A 19,266-nucleotide genomic window follows, 5' to 3' on the forward strand; every position below is an offset into this window, starting at 1 on the left:
TGCAAACCACACCTGAACTGGAGACAAGAGTAGGGGGAAAAGTGGCCATGTTTTTGTAGCGCTGGATAACCCTTTTATCAGCACTTGCACAGAACGTTCCCACCAAAGACATAAGACGCAGATAAATAGAAAAAAATAACTTCTTTATTTACAAAACAAATCCAAATATTGGACGCTGTAAACAAGATTCACAATCCTTTCTCTTATATCTGAATGCCAGCAGCCCCTGTGTCCCGTCCGCTCTCCTGTCTGGCCCTTAGCTTATGGTCAATGTATTCCAGAGGAGCAGAGATACTGCAGCTGTGAAGAGGCAGGGTTCATATTTAGAGATGAGCGAACCGGGTTCGAGTCGATCCGAACGATCGGCATTTGATTAGCGGTGGCTGCTGAACTTGGATAAAGCTGTAAGGTTGTCTGGAAAACATGGATACCGCCAATGACTATATCCATGATTTCCACATATCCTTAGGGCTTTATCCAACTTCAGCAGCCACAGCTAATCAAATGCCGAACGATCGGGTTCAAATGGACTCCAGCATGCTCCAGGTTCGCTCATCTCTATTCGTATTCTATAGAGAAAAGGTTGAGAGCACAATGAGCCGAGCTACTTCCTATTATCACCTTTCTCTACTCTGCAGCTTCGTAGCTCGCATGCAACCTCATATTACATCTCCAATGACTTGACGCTGAAAATTCCCCCAGTTTGCAAAGAAAAACCACACATTTGTTATAGATATGTAAAATATATTTCTGCTTTGGCAGAATTATCTCTAAAGACGTTAAAGTCTACAATGAAATATTTCAAGAATTTTTAGTTTTTTGTTTTTAAAATGTTTTTGATTTTCTCTCCGTTGTAATTTTTTTAATTTTTTCTTTTTTTTTTTTTTAATTGGCAAAAGTCATCAACCAAAAAAAAAAATAATAAGCGACAGAATACAAGTCATGTACAAAGCAAATTTTACATGAATCATCTTAAAACTCTGAATAAAATATCGTACGGAAAGTAAAAGCATCAGTGTGGAAAGCTAAATAATGTTAAGAAAAGTACAAAGTTAACACTACCCTCCCCCCTCCTCCCCCTACCTCCCCTTTTAGACACAACACCCGTGCATTTTTTTGTGCAACAAAATACAATGGTTTGGCTTGAAAAAGAGTTCTGATGTTTCATCACATTTGTATTAGAAGGTTTTATCTCGACTGTAGATTAGCAATAAATCCGTCCGCCGTACAAACTTAGTCCAATGGCTGGTGTTTAAAGGAGTCGTGGAATTCAAAGAGGGCTTTGTCTCTCCTGCAAAAAAAATTCTCCGTTCCGACATATTGGATGACAGACGAGTCATTTCCACTGATTGCTACAAGAAATGGCTGTACAGAATTCAGCAGAAAATATGGGATTTTGGTAACCGTGATGAATAAAAAATGTGCATTGAATCCTAACTAAACTATGTCTAGAACAAGTACATCTGTGTGCTGGCTGCTGGAAAGGAGGAGACCAGCTGCGGCCAAGTGTAAAAAAAAAAATTTTCAAAAATTTAAAAAATGTCCGAACAAAGTGAAATGTCAAGGAGATACAAGTGTAGAAGTGGGGTTTTCTACAAGGACTTATCCAATAGTGGTGCTTGTGCTAGAACTATATGTACTCCCACACCTTACACTGAGAGATGAGCTATTTGTGCAATGCAAATAGTTGTGGGAAGAATAGCCATACCCCGTCACCAGCTGATCCTATTTCCCCAGCCATCCCCTTTCCGACATGTGAATCTATCTATCTATGGATACTGTTTGATTTAGACAAGCACATCTCAATTCTGATTTACTGTCTGCAGGAGCGGGAGTCCTGGGAATGGAGCCCCCCCTTCTCTCTCTTCCCTATTAATCAAGGAGGTCTTCTCCGTTGACCAAACAGACGGGAGCAGTCACAGAAAAAAAAAAAAAAGGCCAGAAATTTCCGTGTAAACAAGAGTGGCAGTGCAATAGCTTTAACAGATCCTGCTAAATTCACAGGAATGGTGCTACAGTAAACAAATCAGATTCCTGCTAAAAAGAGCCTTTAAAAGACTGGATACGAAGGGGGGGGAGAAGAGGGAAAAGGGGAAGAAGAAGAAGAAAAAAAAAAGAAAAAAAAAAAAAAAAGACAGATATTCGATCTAGCAAATTTCAGAACGCTGAACAATGACAGGATTTCAATCCCGGCAAACAGACTCAAAAGAAGCCTTGGGGGCCTGAGTCAAACTTAACCCCTAAACTGCCAGACGTGACGGCACTCCAGCTCAAAGGCTTAAATAGGAGTTTTCTGCACACTGTCAATAGCGATCTGTACAGGTTGCTGCTGAGCTGTCAACAGACTTCTACTAGGAGTAAGGGTCTTATATTTGGCACTATGGTTATATGATATCAGACATGCAATTGACACTAGTTTCTGATATCTCATGCCTATTACTAAAACAAAAGAATAAAATTCACTTCACCTCAATTCAGCAAAAAAAAGGCAACTAAATCTGTCACTACCATGGCGTCCTAATCGCCTTCCTTGCACAGTGAAGACCCCTATATCTGCAGAACAAAAGGCCTGGCAGAAGTACGTCTGCATAGTTTCTACTACTGGTGAGCACCAAGAGCTGGGAAAACAATAAATTAATCCAGATATTGAATCTTTCAGTCATGTCTGTGCACATCAGACGGAGGCAGCAGACTGTAAGAGCAATCGCAGGCCCAGAAGATAAATCAAAGCTATGGGAGTAAACAAGGGGCTGTCGTACGCCACCGCCGAGAGATATCATACGTTACTTGTCACTGCCATCTGCTCTCTGCCATACCCTGCTGAGATGAAGGTTGTATTGCTGCTATACACATGCTAAGTAACACATCGAACCCTGGCTTCTGAGGGGTTAACGCTAGATACAGGGTCTTAAGTATTACGTGGAAAAGCTACGAGTAAGGTTACAGTACTAACATTGTAAACTCAGAAACAGCTAAACTGAAGGTAATGATAGAGACGGAGCTACGAGAGCTGTGCAATTCAGCTAGTTTTCACATTAAATACCCCTAGTGGTCCTACTACGCAGCAATACATGTGTTCCAGATGGAGCTGACTAGAAATTATCGGATCGCCATTCATTTCGATTCTAGAATATTCAACTGACTGATCATCTATGGACTCCTCTCCAGGCTTCAGTTTTTTTCTTAAAGGGGAATGTTCATGGCAAAGAAATTTCACAGAATTTCCAGGTCATTGGAAGGCTTTTCTAACGTGACTCCAAAATTCTCTAAGTGCTACATGTATCTATAGATCTATAGGTCTCTGTGAGGTCACAAATAATAAAACCTTAGACAAGTGTCTGCCAAGGAAAAAAAAAATGTGGCATGTACTGACTGCACTGTTCATCACAAGTCCAGGATTCAGATTTTTTTTAATATATATATTTATATATAATTTTTTTAAACTGTTTTCGCTTTAAATCCCTGATAAATGAAAAAAATAATGTGCGGTTTACTCACAACGTTGGTAAATTTTCTGAAGGAAACAGGCACTTTGATACAGTAAAAACACAGGTACACACAGAACTTCTCTCCCCCTTCCTCTTTTGGGTATATATATATATTTATATGTCTTTTAAGAAATCTTTGGTCCTCAAGCGTTACGTTTGCTACTATCTCTCTAAGCACTCTCACATTCGTACAATGTGATTCATGCAGATATCTGGAAAGAATACGCCTTTATCTTTCAAGTTGCAAGAAACTGCAGTTCACCATGTCCGAGAAAGCAATTTTTTGTTTACGCGAGCAGGCAGGTTATACATTCTACGTGACCCGAGATCACCCAATGCTCAGTCTAGCTATCCGATGCTTCTTCCTTCACACCTTGCTATAGATATTGAAATTCAGAAGGACGCCTTATGAGCATTTACTCCCTTTTTTTTTTTAACCAACCTCTTCTATCAAATGTAAAGTGAGCAGGACTGCCGACCTGTACTTACATTAAGCAGGCCTCCTTTCCCATACTACAGGAGGCCACACTAGCTTTAAATGACAGGTTGCTTTGTGCTCTGGGGGCTGAACCCAATTTTTTTTTTCGGAGCTCATCATCCTGATCATGCTCTTCATAATTCTACACGAACCACAAGCTTCACAAAGATATGAACCTAGAGCAGATCATCATCGTCAAACTCACACCTTATTACATAACTGGGTATGCCCCTGCTTAGTATGGATATGGAGCATCCTCCTCCTCCTCGGGCAGTCTTAATTACAGGGTAACCAAGTGGAGTAGGTATGCTGCTGGCATGTGAAGACAGGCTGCACCTGGGCAATATAGTAATTGCTGAAGTTGGCATCTGCTACGTAGGGGGCTGGCTGGTAATAGCACGTTACGTTGGCTACATTGGGAATAATGTTCTGTTCGGCCAGTACTCGGATGGCGAGCATGGTGATAAGGCTCAGAGTCTGCCTTCGCTCGTGTCCCATGAGACATACTGTGCTTTCGTTCACCACACCATGTAGAGTCATGAGATAGTCATACTTGCGGTCTTCTAAGCCCACAAAGTGGTTCTGCAGGTAGGACTCCAGCTTTCGTTGCTGTTCTCCAATGTCGGAAAAGTCAATGAAAAATCTAGAGCACATGTACCTCTGCAGGGACTTCATCTCGGACTCTGACGCTGCCCTGAAGCCCCTTACCAAAAGGTTGCAGTACTTGAGAAGGCCACCACCACGGATCTCCTCAGGGTTTCTGGTGGCAATGATCTTGTGACAAAGGTGATCAAAGGCTTCCTGAAAATCCCCATACACACTCTCCCCAATAATGGTCGGATGGAAAGTTTCAGTCATTGGGTTCTCGGAGCACTCGTAAAAAAGCAAGAGAGAATCCAGTTTAATCTGAAAGGAATCGACGCTGAACTCGAACTGCCTCCTCAGGGAATCCACAAACTTCAGCTCCACGTTTTTGCCGTGGTTATTGGAGAGCGAGATCAGGCTCCAGCGGTCCGAGTCGTTGCAGACTTTCACCATTTTCTGCACATACGCTTCCTGGAATGGGAAAAACAAACAAAAGAGAACAAGTCAGTCAATCTCAGACTCGGTGACAAGTGGACAACCCCCTTGGTCTGTAGACCCAGCTGCCAAAAACAGAAAGAACCAGGGAAAAGGGGGCGGCGATAAGAGTTACAGTGATGGAGGAGCATCGGAGCATAGAAGGACAGATCTGACAGGGAGCCAAGAACAAGAGACGTTTGTGAGTCAGGACGACTGGTGAAGACTGCTGAGCCTTCTCCTATACGAGTATAGTGTGTGTGTGCGCAGCTATAGCACCCAGGGGGTGTCTCACTGCCAGTATAGTGAGTGCAGCTATAGCACCCATGGGGTGTCTCACTGCCAGTATGGTAAATGAGTGCACCTATAGCACCCATGGGGTGTCTCACTGCCAGTATGGTAAATGAGTGCACCTACAACACCCATGGGGTGTCTCACTGCCAGTATGGTAAATGAGTGCACCTACAACACCCATGGGGTGTCTCACTGCCAGTATAGTGAGTGCAGCTATAGCACCCATGGGGTGTCTCACTGCCACTATGGTAAATGAGTGCATCTATAGCACCCATGGAGTGTCTCACTGCCAGTATAGTGAGTGCGGCTATAGCAAACATGGGGTGTCTCTCTACAAGTATGATGTGTGTGCAGTTATATCACCCATGGGGTGTCTCTCTCTGCAAGCTGTACCACAATGAAGGGCTATGAGCACTCTTAGGTCATTCCCCCAACTAGCACAGTTCTTACTTGTAGTACTAAACACAAATGATAAGCACCCATAGGGCGTCCCTCTACTACTATATTATGCAAACAGTACTAGAATGAGGAGCCGTATGAACTCACAGGGTGTCCCCTCTACTGCTACTATAGAACATATATGTATAAGCAACCATAGGGTGTCTTACTTCTAGCATAACTTCTATGTGTAGTACAACTCACACGCTACAGCTACAGAGGGACACACCATCACAACACACAACACTTACAGCAGCTACTGGTAGTACTGCACACATACTATTCGCATCCACAGGGTGCTTCTCTGCCTGTATAGTGAGGAGCATAGCATGCCATGTCGGTATAAGCAGCCAGGGTGCCTCTCTACCAGGACACTAACTAGGAGGTATACCCAACCAGGGTGCCCCTTTACCTGTACACCATGTAGGAGGTATAAGCACCCAGGGTGCCCCTCCATGTGTACAGTACTAGTAGGGGGGGGGGGGGGGGCACTCCTGGGTGCAGTAATATTAGGGGGCCCCTCCATGTGTGCAGTAATAGTAGGGGGCCCCTCTATGGGTGCAGTACTATTATAGGATCCCTCTATGTGCAGTACTAGTAGTGTGCCCCTCCATGTGTGCAGTACTAGTAGGGTGACCCTCTGTTGGTACAGTACTAGTAGGGGGCCCCTCCGTGGGTGAAGTACAAGTAGGGGGCGCTCTGTGGGTGCAGTACTAGTAGGGGGCGCTCTGTCGGTGCAGTGCTAGTAGGGGGCGCTCTGTCGGTGCAGTACTAGTAGGGGGGGGGGCACTCCTGGGTGCAGTAATATTAGGGGGCCCCTCCATGTGTGAAGTAATAGTAGGGGGCCCCTCTATGGGTGCAGTACTATTATAGGATCCCTCTATGTGCAGTACTAGTGGGGGGGGGGCACTCCTGGGTGCAGTACTAGTAGGGGGGACCCCTCCATGGGTGCAGTACTAGTAGGGGGGCATTTCAATGGGTGCAGTACTATCAGGGGGGCACCCCTATGTGCAGCACTATTAGGGAAGCACTCTGCGTGTACAGTACTATCAGGGGGGCCCCCTCCATGGGTGCAGTACTATTAGGGGGCACCTCTATGTGCAGCACTATTAGGGGGGCACTCTGCGTGTACAGTACTATCAGGGGGGCCCCTCCATGGGTGCAGTACTATTAGGGGGGCTCCTCCATGGGTGCAGTATTAGTAGAGGTTCCCCTCCATGGGTGCAGTACTAGTAGGGGGCCCCTCCATGGGTGCAGTACTATCAGGGGGGGCCCTCCATGGGTGCAGTACTATCAGGGGGGCCCCTCCATGGGTGCAGTACTATTAGGGGGGCACCCCTATGTGCAGCACTATTAGGGGGGCACTCTGCGTGTACAGTACTATCAGGGGGGCCCCTCCATGAGTGCAGTACTAGTAGGGGGGCCCCTCCATGGGTGCAGTACTATCAGGGGGGCACTCTGCGTGTACAGTACTATTAAGGGGCCCCTCTATGTACAGTACTATTAGGGGGGCACTCCACATGTACAGTACTATTAGGGGGCACTCCGTGTGTACAGTACTAGTAGGGGGGCCCCTCCATGGGTGCAGTACTATCAGGGGGGCACTAAGCGTGTACAGTACTATCAGGGGGGCACTAAGCGTGTACAGTACTATCAGGGGGGCACTAAGCCTGTACAGTACTATCAGGGGGGCACTAAGCCTGTACAGTACTATCAGGGGGGCCCCTCCATGGGTGCAGTACTATCAGGGGGGCACTAAGCGTGTACAGTACTGTCAGGGGGGCCCCTCCATGGGTGCAGTACTATCAGGGGGGCCCCTCCATGGGTGCAGTACTATCAGGGGGGCACTAAGCCTGTACAGTACTGTCAGGGGGGCACTAAGCGTGTACAGTACTGTCAGGGGGGCACTAAGCGTGTACAGTACTATCAGGGGGGCACTAAGCGTGTACAGTACTGTCAGGGGGGCACTAAGCGTGTACAGTACTATCAGGGGGGCACTAAGCGTGTACAGTACTGTCAGGGGGGCACTAAGCGTGTACAGTACTATCAGGGGGGCACTAAGCGTGTACAGTACTATCAGGGGGGCACTAAGCGTGTACAGTACTGTCAGGGGGGCACCTAGTGTAGCCCTCATTTACCTTGAGGGTGAGCGGGGTGATCTTCTCCTTGTTAACCCCTTCGGGTAAGAAGTCGAGCAGGCAGTCCAGCACCACATCCTTGACCGTCTGGAACTCGGCTTCCCCGCTGAGGTCCAGGCAGAAGATGAGGTCCAGGTCCTTGTAGCCCAGGCCGCTGTCCTCGTGCAGGATGTGACTGGCCGCCGAGCCGTTGAGCCGCACGTCCCGCACATTGATGCGCTTCTCCTCCAGGCGGCACCGCACCACCTTGACGATCTGCCGCGGCTTCATCTCCAGCGTGGGGAAGTTTCCGCGTCCGTGGATGGGGATGGTCTCGGTCAGGATGGCGTCCAGGCGCTGCACTTGCTCCCAGCTGAGGACGTTGCAGTTGGTGCTGTCGCAGCCCGGGCTGATGCCACCCTCGTCGTCTGCCATGGTGAGATGCTACCGGCGCGATGCTAGACACGGGGCCGGTGGTGAGCGGATACCGCAGGGACTGTCTGCTGCTGGTGCTGCCGCTCGGTGTGCACACGGGTCTGATCTGCTGCGCTCTCCCCCTCACTAGTTTATATATGAGGTATCGCTGTGGCGGCGCCTGCACTCACTGGTCCTCCCAGACACGCCCCCTCATTAGCATAGCGATGTGTCCGGGCAGCGCTCCCCGCTCTCTCTGTACACTGCGCTCCGGCGCCCGTCACCGCTCTGTCACTGACCCGGGCAGAAGACGCTTATAATGACGGAAGTCTATGAGGGTAATTACACGGGGCTGGCGGGGGCCCCTCGGGGACCTCAGGGGCCAATGGACCGTGGTGACAGAGCGCGCCCCCCCCAACCGTGCGCTCTATTATTAGCGGCCCTGACAGACACAAGACGGCGGCCAATCAGAGCGCGATGACGCACATGCATTCCTCTGACGTCAGCAGCGGGGAGAGGGGGGCGTGGCCAGGATCTCCCTGAATGAGGGACGCGGAGTGCCCTGACAGCTGGCTGAGGGGCGCTCTATACCGGCGCGCAGTACGACCCCCCGTTATATGAGGGGCGTCTCCGCTTATCTCTCTCACACACATAATCCATTCTGGAGGAGCATTCGCCACTCTACGAGTCATAGGAGCCGTAAAGGAAAACCTGGGGTCCAGCCGCGGGACAACAGCGCCGCCCAGCGGCCGGCAGAGTGGGAGGAGGGGGAGTATGAGGAGATTCCTGCAGGATGAATGAGCGGCTCCTGTCACTTTGTGTGGAGATCCCAGCTCTTTACTACTATTGATCTATGGCAGAGACTGAGGAGGAGATGGGCAGAGCCCTGGCTGCATTTATTTAGCTTTACCTCCCATTGTACAAACACAGGGAGCCCCACGCCACAGGGTCGGGGACAGGTGACAGCGATGACCATGGGCGACCGTCACCGGAGGCTGCACTATATACTGGGATCCTCAGGTGACGTGTGTACGCACTGGGCTATATGCCTATATATCGGTATTCTACATGACAAGATAGATACATTTCTCGTTAACCCTTCGTCAGTCAGGATAACACCGATAAAACCTGAATAACATAGTAAAATAAAACATACCCTATATATATATTCTGAATTTCTTGTGAATTTGGCACATCACGGTCATTGTGAATTTGCGCCAAAGGCTAATATATTGTATAATATATATATATATATATATATATATATATATATATAGTATATTATATATTGTGCAGTGTATAATAATTCATTGTCTTGGTTATAAGTCTTAGAAGAACAAGACCCATGTTCAGGATGTGCACCCATCATCCAGGACGACCCCTTACACCAAGGATGGGGAACATTTGGCCCTCCAGCTGTTGCAAAACTACAATTCCCACCATGCCTGGGCAGCCGAAGCTTTAGCTTCGGCTGCCCAGGCATGGTGGGAATTGTAGTTTTGCAACAGCTGGAGGGCCGAAGGTTCCCCATCCCTGCCTAAGGGCTGATTCAGACTACAGAATTCTCCCGGATAAATTCCGCCAAATTTCGTCGCTAGAATGCGCTCACGGCCGCGCGCCTCTCCGCCCCTGCCATAGCCACCATTCTATGCACGGGCGGATTCTGCATTATCGGAATCAGCCGGGCCATAGAATAGTGTCTATGGAGCCGGCGGAAAGGCGCGCGGCCGTGAGCGCATTCAAGCGGCAGAATTTATCCGGGAGAATTCGTCACCCTTACACATTAGATCATGAATAAGGAACCTTTGGCCTTCGGCTGTCTAGGCCTGATGGGAGTTGTAGTTTTGCAACAGCTGGAGGGCCGAAGATTTCCTATCCCTGTATAAGATGGTCAGTCTTGAAATGTGACACCCTTCATATAATCATTCATGCTTCCAGAAGCTAAAAAAATTCTCTAGTGAAGGGTGTCAGAGAGACGTTCCCAAGCTCCTGATCTGCTGTAGTACTCCCTCCCCTGTCATCCCTTAGGGGGGAATTGTGTGTAAATTGTTATTAGTGTTAGAATTTAATGGGAATCTGTCACTAGATTTATTCCATCTTAAATGAGGTCAGCATAAACTAGTGACAGAAATGCTGTTAGATTGGTGTATTACTTACATCATTCTGTTCAGCCGTTCTCCTAATATGCAGGAGAATAAGATTCTTGCCTCACCCCTCCCCTCGCCCTCCAGCTGCTGATTGACAGGTGACTGCCTATACACAGCATGGATAGATAACTACTAATCAGAAGCTGGTGGGTGGAGATCTCTGCTTCTCATGAATATCCAGGACTACTGGGCTCATGCACATAATGGAGAGGACTACTTATTGTCCATGTTATTCAGGAGGAGATCTCTGGATCAGCTGCACAGAACAATGTAAGTGATACATCATTCTATTCAGCTTCTCTGTCACTAATTTATGCTACCCTGAGATAGGACACCATAAACCTACTGACAGAGTCTCTTTAAGGGTCTGTCCACACGTACAGACTCGCAGCGTAAATCTCGCAGCGAGTCTGGCAGGTCCCTGTCACTACATACTCGCAGCTGGGACAGACGAAAATTCAAGCTGCGCGGACTTTGCTTGAAATTTCCTTGTGTATTAATTTAGTATGAACATACCCTAAAATCACTTTATTTCATTGGTGGACAGTGTCACCAAGCTGGGGCTTCACAGCAACTGGGCCCTCTCTCCAGCCAGGGGATGGGGCCACACTGCAGTGAGATAACAGGACGTGACTACTCAGCAAATCACTGGCGGCAGCGGTGTCTCATATCAGCCAGTGATTTCCATCAAGCACTAGAAAGAAGATCGGGAGACCAGACAGAGAAGAACAGGAGGAGTGGGACTGGGGATAGGTAAGTATAAGTTTTTATTCTACTCTTCATTGGTTCCAACAGTATTTTATTTTTTTTTAAAACACTTTAATACCACTTTAAGGCCCCATTACACAGGGTGTTTATCAAATGACTAGGCCATAGTATCAAGCACGATTCTGTCCATCTAAAAGAACCCTTAGATGCACAAAACCTACTAGACTTAGTAGCTGGAGATGTGCAGAGGTCATTGTTCTGGCTTTTTTCTCTCCAGGATTTCTGAGGGCAGAGGTGCTGATGCACATCACCAATAAAGTTACACCCTAGCTGTACACCCTAATAAAATGTGTTAAGCTGAACAGCCTCCAAATTAAGAATTATTTTTTATAGAGTCAATAAAGTACCATACATAGTAAGGCTGAAAAAAAAAATCAGACGTCTATGCGGTTCAGCCTGTGACCCTGCAGTGTTGATCCAGAAAAAAAACTCAAATCTGGCCATTAGAATAAACCCCTGGATGAATGATGCCTCTGCCGATAATATTAGTACCCTCCAGAAATTTATAGAGAAAAGTACTCCAAAGTTTATTTTGTTAAAGCAAATGTACCATGCTTTAAGATGTTTACATGGATAGAACAGTGCCAGCGCGGGGAAGCTGGTGCTGCGGTCCTTTTTTGAATCACGACCCAGTTCCCCCGTACGGCGTCATTCTAATCCCAGGCACCGGCCTGGGGGATGCACTGGAGGTGGGCCGGCCCTCCCCCAGTGGAAGGAAACCCAGGCCCTCTATGACGCGGCTTCATTAGAATTAATGAAGCCACATCATAGAGGGCGGGGTTTACTCCCACTGAGGGAGGGCCGGCCCACCTCCAGTGCATCCCCCAGGCCGGTGCCTGGGAATAGAACGGTGTCGTATCGGGAACTGGGCCGCAGTTCAAAAGACAACTGCAGCACCAGCTTCCCTGCGCTGGCACTGTTCTATCCATGTGAAAATCTTAAAGTGACTCTGTACCCACAATATGACCCCCCCAAACCACTTCAGATACCTTCGGATAGCTGCTTTTAATCCAAGATCTGTCCTGGGGTCCGTTCGGCAGGTGATGCAGTTATTGTCTTAAAAAACAACTTTTAAACTTGCAGCCTCGTGCCAAACGGGATTATCTGTGCCCTAACTTTGCACCACCCCTCCATCCCTCCTCCCCACCCTCTTCATCATTAGGAATGCCACTGGAACATTTTCTACATGCTGAACATTGCACAGGTACATTAGCGATCCAGCCCCTGTGTCGGGCTGACACAGGTGGGGAATAAGAGGCAATCTGCCTGAAGCAAGGAGGAAGAGCGATGCACTGAGGGTCGTAGTCCTAACCCCAGTGCTACAAAACCACTTATTGGCATAAGAATTAAACTCCAAATAGCAAAGAAATTGTGCCATCATCTTACCGTCATCCTCAGCGCCCCCGTGCGCTATAGTGACATATCAGCAGGTAAGATACTTCTTACCTGCTGATAGTTTCCATTCAAGAGATGCAGGCACTGGAAAATTTCTGGCATACATTATAGTGTAGCTGCCATGTCATGGGATACCACATACCCCCCCACTTAACCCTGCCCATTTTAAAATATTGTAAGCCTGGGGAAAAAGTAACCTCAGCAAAATGTTGCACAAACGAGACACCAGAAAAGGGGTTTAGATCCCCCTAAGTGGTAATATTCCACGTGTAATGTAGCTTTACTTTACATCTACTGTATATTCCTTAAATATTAGAAGGTATATGGAGTGACCACTTACAGTCTGGATTTTCGGTAAGATAGGTTCAGGTGGTGCTGCAGACATTCCTTACAGTCTGGTTCTCGTTGCGATGATAGGGTTACACAGCTGCTGTTCATTCAGGCTACAACCCCCCTGCTACATCACAATGAAAAAATGCTAAATTGAATTGATATCTTGTGGCTTTCTAGACCAATAAGTACAGTGTACTCCTTGACACTGAAGACTCTGATCACGAAGTCCAGTATATTATCCAGTTGTAGAGACTGGCAGCAGTCCAAAGATTTATAAGGTTATAAAAGAGTTTTATTTCCTATGCAATGCTTTGACTCGAGTCAATGTTCTGCTTACTCAGATGAAATTTTTCATGAGGAAATGTGACCATAGGATCATGGTCAGTAATACTTTCTAAGCTTGCAGAGCCTTTTTCATGCTCATTTCGTGATGGTCTTTTACCACTTTCATAATTTACTTGCCATATATGTGAATGGGATAGGATACAGAAATGGATGATTGTGTGGTGGGTTTAAAGCAGGTGACATGCCATTAAATTCTATGGTGCAGTTTTTATGCTATAAAAGTCTGGTGCTTTCTTAATATTACTTAAAGGGAATCTATCACTAGGTTTTTGGTGCCTTAAATGAGGGCAGCATAAACTAAAATATGATGCTGAACAGATCGGTGTATTACTTACATCATTTTGTTCAGCCGTTCTCCTAATATGCAGGAGAATAGGATTCTTGCCACACCCGCCAATCAGCAGCTAGTGGGTGGCGTTTTCTGCTGCTCATGAATATCCAGGACTACTGGGATTATGCACATAATGGAGAGGACTACTTATTGTCCATGTTATTCAGGAGGATATTCCTAAATGAGCTGCACAGAGCAATGTAAGTGATACATCATTCTGTTCAGCTTCTCTGTCACTAGTTTATGCTACCCTGAGATAGGACAGCATAAACCTACTGACAGAGTCTCTTTAAGGTGCTTTTAAATGGACCAATATGGGGCCATACAAAGATGCAGCGAGATTGGCACTCATTTGTAGTGCCTTAAGGAGGCCCAAATAATTGAACACAGTGCCACATGAACAATCACTGTATGGTTTGTGCGGCCATTTTACTATATTGCTTACACAGGGAGATGTGCGGCCGATATCAATACATTTTAAAGCCCGTACAAAAGACGCCATCGGCTGACACCTTTAGATGGGTCGATTAACGGCCAAAGGAGCGGTTTCAGTAATGCTCCCTGCTGTTATCCAGTCTGTGTAAAAGGGCCTTTACATTATATTGTATTGTGGTTTGGATTGCACAAACAAAAGTCTACAACAAATATGTACGGCTCAGACTACACAAATGTTTGTTTGTACTATGTATATAGGTCTGCATAAAGCGCTGTTCACCAAAACTATTGTTATGACTGTTTGCAGTCTTGCTTCACTTTTTTTATTCTCGATGCATTGCAGCAATACAAACCTTGGCTGCAAAACTCATCAGGAAATTCTATTTCACTTTAAACAAAGATTTTAATTCCATGGTTTTCTCCCTCGCTTCCTGCTGCTCATAAGTCCTTTTTTCGAACCGCGGCACCAGCTTCCCTGCTCCGACGCTGTTCTATTAATATGCTACACTTACAGCAAATCTACCTGATGGTACATTCGCCTTAACTTTTCCCTGGTTTTATGCTTTAGACTGTTTGCCATTTATGTAGCCCACCTTTGCGCCCATTCTGTTTTATCAATGTCTTATTGTAGGTGAGGTCTCCAGAACTGGACACAGTATTCCAGATGTGGCCTCACTAGAGCTCTATACGGCGGGATCACAATCTCCCTGTACTGATTATACCTCTAGCTATACAGCCCAGCATACCATTAGTTTGCCTACCACCTGGTTTCACTGGTGACTCATTTTAACACTACCCCTAAATCCTTCTCTTCTGAAGTCTTTGCTAACACAGAACTGTCGATAAGATACTCGGATAGAGGATTCCTCCTACCGAAGTGCTTTATTTTACATTTGGAAACATTGAAATGCAGTTTCCATTGTTTTGACCACATTAGGGATGGTCCGAACCTGCCGGAGGACCCCCTGGAAAACTGGGATACAGGCATAGCCATAGGCTGTATCCCAGTTTTCCATTCGGTCCTCCGGCTGTATCCACCCGCTCCACGGAGGTGGAAGACAGCGGGAATCATTGCCGAGAGTCCAAGTTCGTACGAACCCGAACCTCGGCAGGTTCGGACCATCCCTAGACCACATATATAGTAAAGCTAAATTATTTTCCATATTACTGACACCAGGAATATCAACTCTATTGCACATTTTTATGTCATCAGCAAACAGAAAACCTTACCCACTAAATCATCTCCTATGTCACTAACCTTACCCACCAAATCTTCTCCTATGTCACTTACAAACATATTTAAAAAAAACTGGACCCATAACAGACCCTCATGGCACACAACCTGTAACCAGTATCTGCTCAGAATACCGGCCGTTAACAACGACCCTCTAATGTCTTTCATTCAATCACAAATCCACTGAACTATCCAGGGATTAAGTCCAATTTTTACTTACCTGAGCAACAAAAGACCATTCATGAATGCAGCTTCTAGATAAAACTGAGAAATTACAATTATCATGTTTAAATGTAACTAGTAGTACAATGCACAACAAAGTAAACCAAAAAGGCAAGCAAGTATCTAATAACCTTACGAGGTTAAAGCAGAACATGTCAAAGAGGTTATCAAAAACACACCTTTGTAACCAAGCACCTGAACAAGTGGTAAAACCAAACATAACATAGAAGTAAGACAAGGAAAAGAACATAAGGAAAGAAGGGAGAGAACAGCATTGATAACATCCTGAACTTCCCTCCTAAACAAATTGGCTTTACAAGACCAAAAAATGTGGTAGAGAGATTCTGTGTCCCTGGGGTATGTCTATCAAGTTGAAGGAATAGAAGAATTGAGCTTGTGGAGCAACTCCAAAGTGTTATACCAGGATTGCTTTGTAAAATTGATGTCTAAGAGGCCCTGTCCCATATAACACCACTACACGAAATAGTTGTCTACATGACGAGTTGGTCTTATAGACCTGCTTAATAGGAGTATCATCGGGGGAGTGAGAAATGGTAAAGTTATGTAATGAGACAACAACTATGCTTTATGGAATGAACTTCCCACCAAAAATGAAAATGCAAACCAAGGAAGCTCACCGACTTCTGGAAAAGACTAAGACGTAAAGCATCTGCCTGGTCCAATTTTATTTGGGAGCAGTGTCGGACTGGAGTGCCTTGGGCCCACCAGGGGAAATCATTCTTGGGGCCCACCCTTCTGCCACTATACTTATGTATGGTAACATTAATAAGGGTCCATTAACACGGCGTGATATGGGGCAGTGTAGGGCTGCAAACGATTGCAGGGCAGGAATACATAGAGATGTGCAGCCAACAACGATTTTTACAGCCGCACAAAAGATCAAATCAGCCGACTATCGGGCATTTGCTCGCTTGTCAGCTGATAACACTGTATACTACTGTATGCTACCAATAACACCAGTATATAAAGAGCATATATCCCCACACATATTACTGCCATACTATTACTGACCAAATCCTGCATACTGAGAGTGATATTACCAATAATACCAGTATATCAGAGGGAAATATTATCACCATACATATTACCGCCATACTGTTACTGACCAAATCCTGTATACCAATATTACCAATAATACCAGTATACAAGGGGGAAATATTACACCACACCACAACCACTACCATCACTATATTGTTACTGACCAAATCCAGTATACTAAGACCAATAAAACACAGTACCGGATTACAAGTGACAAATACCACCATCTACTGACTAATACCACCACATACTGACTAACAACGCCACATACTGACTAACACCACCACATACTGACTAATACCTTCGCTGCTACTGACTAACACCACCACATACTGACTAACACCACCGCTGCTACTGAATAATCCACTGTACACAGATCACTATCACCTCATCCAGTCATATAGAGATGGACGCAGCTCTACACAGGCTCTATACACCATAAACATTACAGTGCAGTTATATCAGATGACTCACAGGGGCCGTCTTCTCTGATCAGAGTTCTTCCCTCTTCTTCTTCTTCTCCATCTGCCCTGTGCCGTTATGAGAACTTCTCTGAGCCACGAATCCACAGAATCTGCCAGAGAAACAATATTAGGATCCTCACTCTGTCACCATCCTCATCTCTCTACAAACTGCACATCTGTATTGGACCCTTTACACCCTCATTTAGTGGGTAGCCCTGACTCTATGTATATATATATCCCTTATAGTGTATGGTCCTCTCTGTGTAGATACCTTATAGATAGCCCCCAGTGTTGTCCATGTCCCATATAGGTAAACCCCCTTATGTTGTCCATCCCCATATATATAGCCCCTCCATGTTGCCCTTCTTCAATATAGATAGCCCTCTCATGTTGTCCATTCCCCCATATAGCCCCCTCATGTTGTCCATTCCCCCTATAGCCCCCTCATGTTGTCCATCCACCTATAGCCCCCCTCATGCTGTCCTTCTCCCCCCATAGCCCCCCTCATGCTGTCCATCCCCCCCTATAGCCCCCCTCATGCTTTCCATCCCCCCCATAGCCCCCCTCATGCTGTCCATAACCTCTGTAGCCCCCCTCATGCTGTCCATCTCCCTATAGCCCCGCTCATGCTGTCCATCCCCCCATAGCCCCCCTCATGCTGTCCATCCCCCCATAGCCCCCCTCATGCTGTCCATCCCCCCTATAGCCCCCCTCATGCTGTCCATCCCCCCGTAGCCCCCCTCATGCTGTCCATCCCCCCCGTAGCCCCCCTCATGCTGTCCATCCCCCCCTACAGCCCCCCTCATGCTGTCCATCCCCCCCTACAGCCCCCCTCATGCTGTCCATCCCCCCTACAGACCCCCTCGTGCTGTCCATCCCCCCTACAGACCCCCTCGTGCTGTCCATCCCCCCCTACAGACCCCCTCGTGCTGTCCATCCCCCCTACAGACCCCCTCATGTAGTTTTGTAATGTTTGGAAAAAAAATGTAAACTTTGAAAAAATTGCTTTAACGACATAGGGCGTATATTTACGCCCTGATGCCGTTAGGGACGTTCAGAGCGGGGCCGCGCGGCGACCCCGCTCTGAACCGTGGCGGTCCCGGGTGCCGCTTGTAGCCCGGGACCGCAGGTATTAGAGGGCACGGTCCGATCGCCGTGCCCGCTAATACAGTAATCAGATGCAGCTGTCAAAGTTGACAGCTGCATCTGATTACCAGACGCAGCGTCATCCCTGGTGTCTAGTAGGGAGATCGCTCCTCCGGGATGTTATCCCAGAGGAGCGATCTCCGTAACTGAAGCTGGCCGGGGACTGCTCCAAGATGGCGCCGTCCCCGGCTCGGCACTCGTTTACTTCCGGCTGCAGCAGCCGGAAGTAAACGAGTGCCTATCTCATGGATCTCTGCAGCATATCTATGCTGCAGAGATCTCTATGAGAGATCAAAGCACTTATACTAGAAGTCCCCCAGGGGGAATAACCCTAACCCCAGGGGGGGAATAACCCTAACCCCAGGGGGAATAACCCTAACCCCAGGGAGAATAACCCTAACTCCAGGGGGAATAACCCTAACCCCAGGGGAGCTTCTAGTATAAGTGTAAAAGTAAAAAAAAGTGTTGGTAATAGTAAAAAGCCCCCTCCCCTAATAAAAGTCTGAATCATCCCCCTTTTCCCAGGTTATTAATAAAAGTAAATAAACAAATAAATAAATAAACATGTTTGCCATCGCCGCGTGCGTAATCGCACGAACTATTAATTAATCACATTCCTGATCTCGCACGGTAAACGGCGTCAGCGCCAAAAAATACCAAAGTGCAAAATTGCGCATTTTTGGTCGCATCAAATCCGGAAAAATTGTATTAAAAGCGATCAAAAAGTCGTATATGCGCAATCAAGGTATCGATAGAAAGAACACATCATGGCGCAAAAAATGACAAATCACACAGCCCCATAGACCAAAGGATAAAAGCGCTATAAGCCTGCGAATGGAGCGATTTTAAGTGACGTATATTTGTTGACAATGGTCTGAATTTTTTACAGGCTATCAGATAAAAGAAAAGTTATACATGTTATATATCGTTGTAATCGTAACGACTTGAGGAACATGCATAACAAGTCAGTTTTACCCCAGGGCGAATGGCGTAAAAACACATTTCCCCCAAATAAACAAAATGCGTTTTTTTTTTTTCAATTTCACCACACTTTGAATTTTTTTCTGGTTTCGCAGTGTACTTTATGCAAAAATTCAGC

General features: G+C 46.5%; 1 protein-coding gene across 1 annotated transcript; it reads right to left on the minus strand.

Moving 5' to 3' along the window:
* Nucleotides 1-474: 474 nt before the first annotated feature.
* On the minus strand, nucleotides 475-8,752 carry TENT5A (terminal nucleotidyltransferase 5A). The gene is made up of 2 exons (XM_069974694.1): nucleotides 7,896-8,752; nucleotides 475-5,022 (listed from the first exon to the last, which is right to left on the minus strand). Exons 1-2 carry the CDS (start codon nucleotides 8,307-8,309, stop codon nucleotides 4,243-4,245), a joined length of 1,194 nt encoding a protein of 397 aa, XP_069830795.1. The 5' UTR covers nucleotides 8,310-8,752; the 3' UTR covers nucleotides 475-4,242.
* Between the last annotated feature and the right edge of the window lie 10,514 nt (nucleotides 8,753-19,266).

The sequence above is a fragment of the Dendropsophus ebraccatus genome, chromosome 6 (genome assembly GCF_027789765.1).
Source record: "Dendropsophus ebraccatus isolate aDenEbr1 chromosome 6, aDenEbr1.pat, whole genome shotgun sequence".
NCBI classification, from domain to species: Eukaryota; Metazoa; Chordata; class Amphibia; order Anura; family Hylidae; genus Dendropsophus; species Dendropsophus ebraccatus.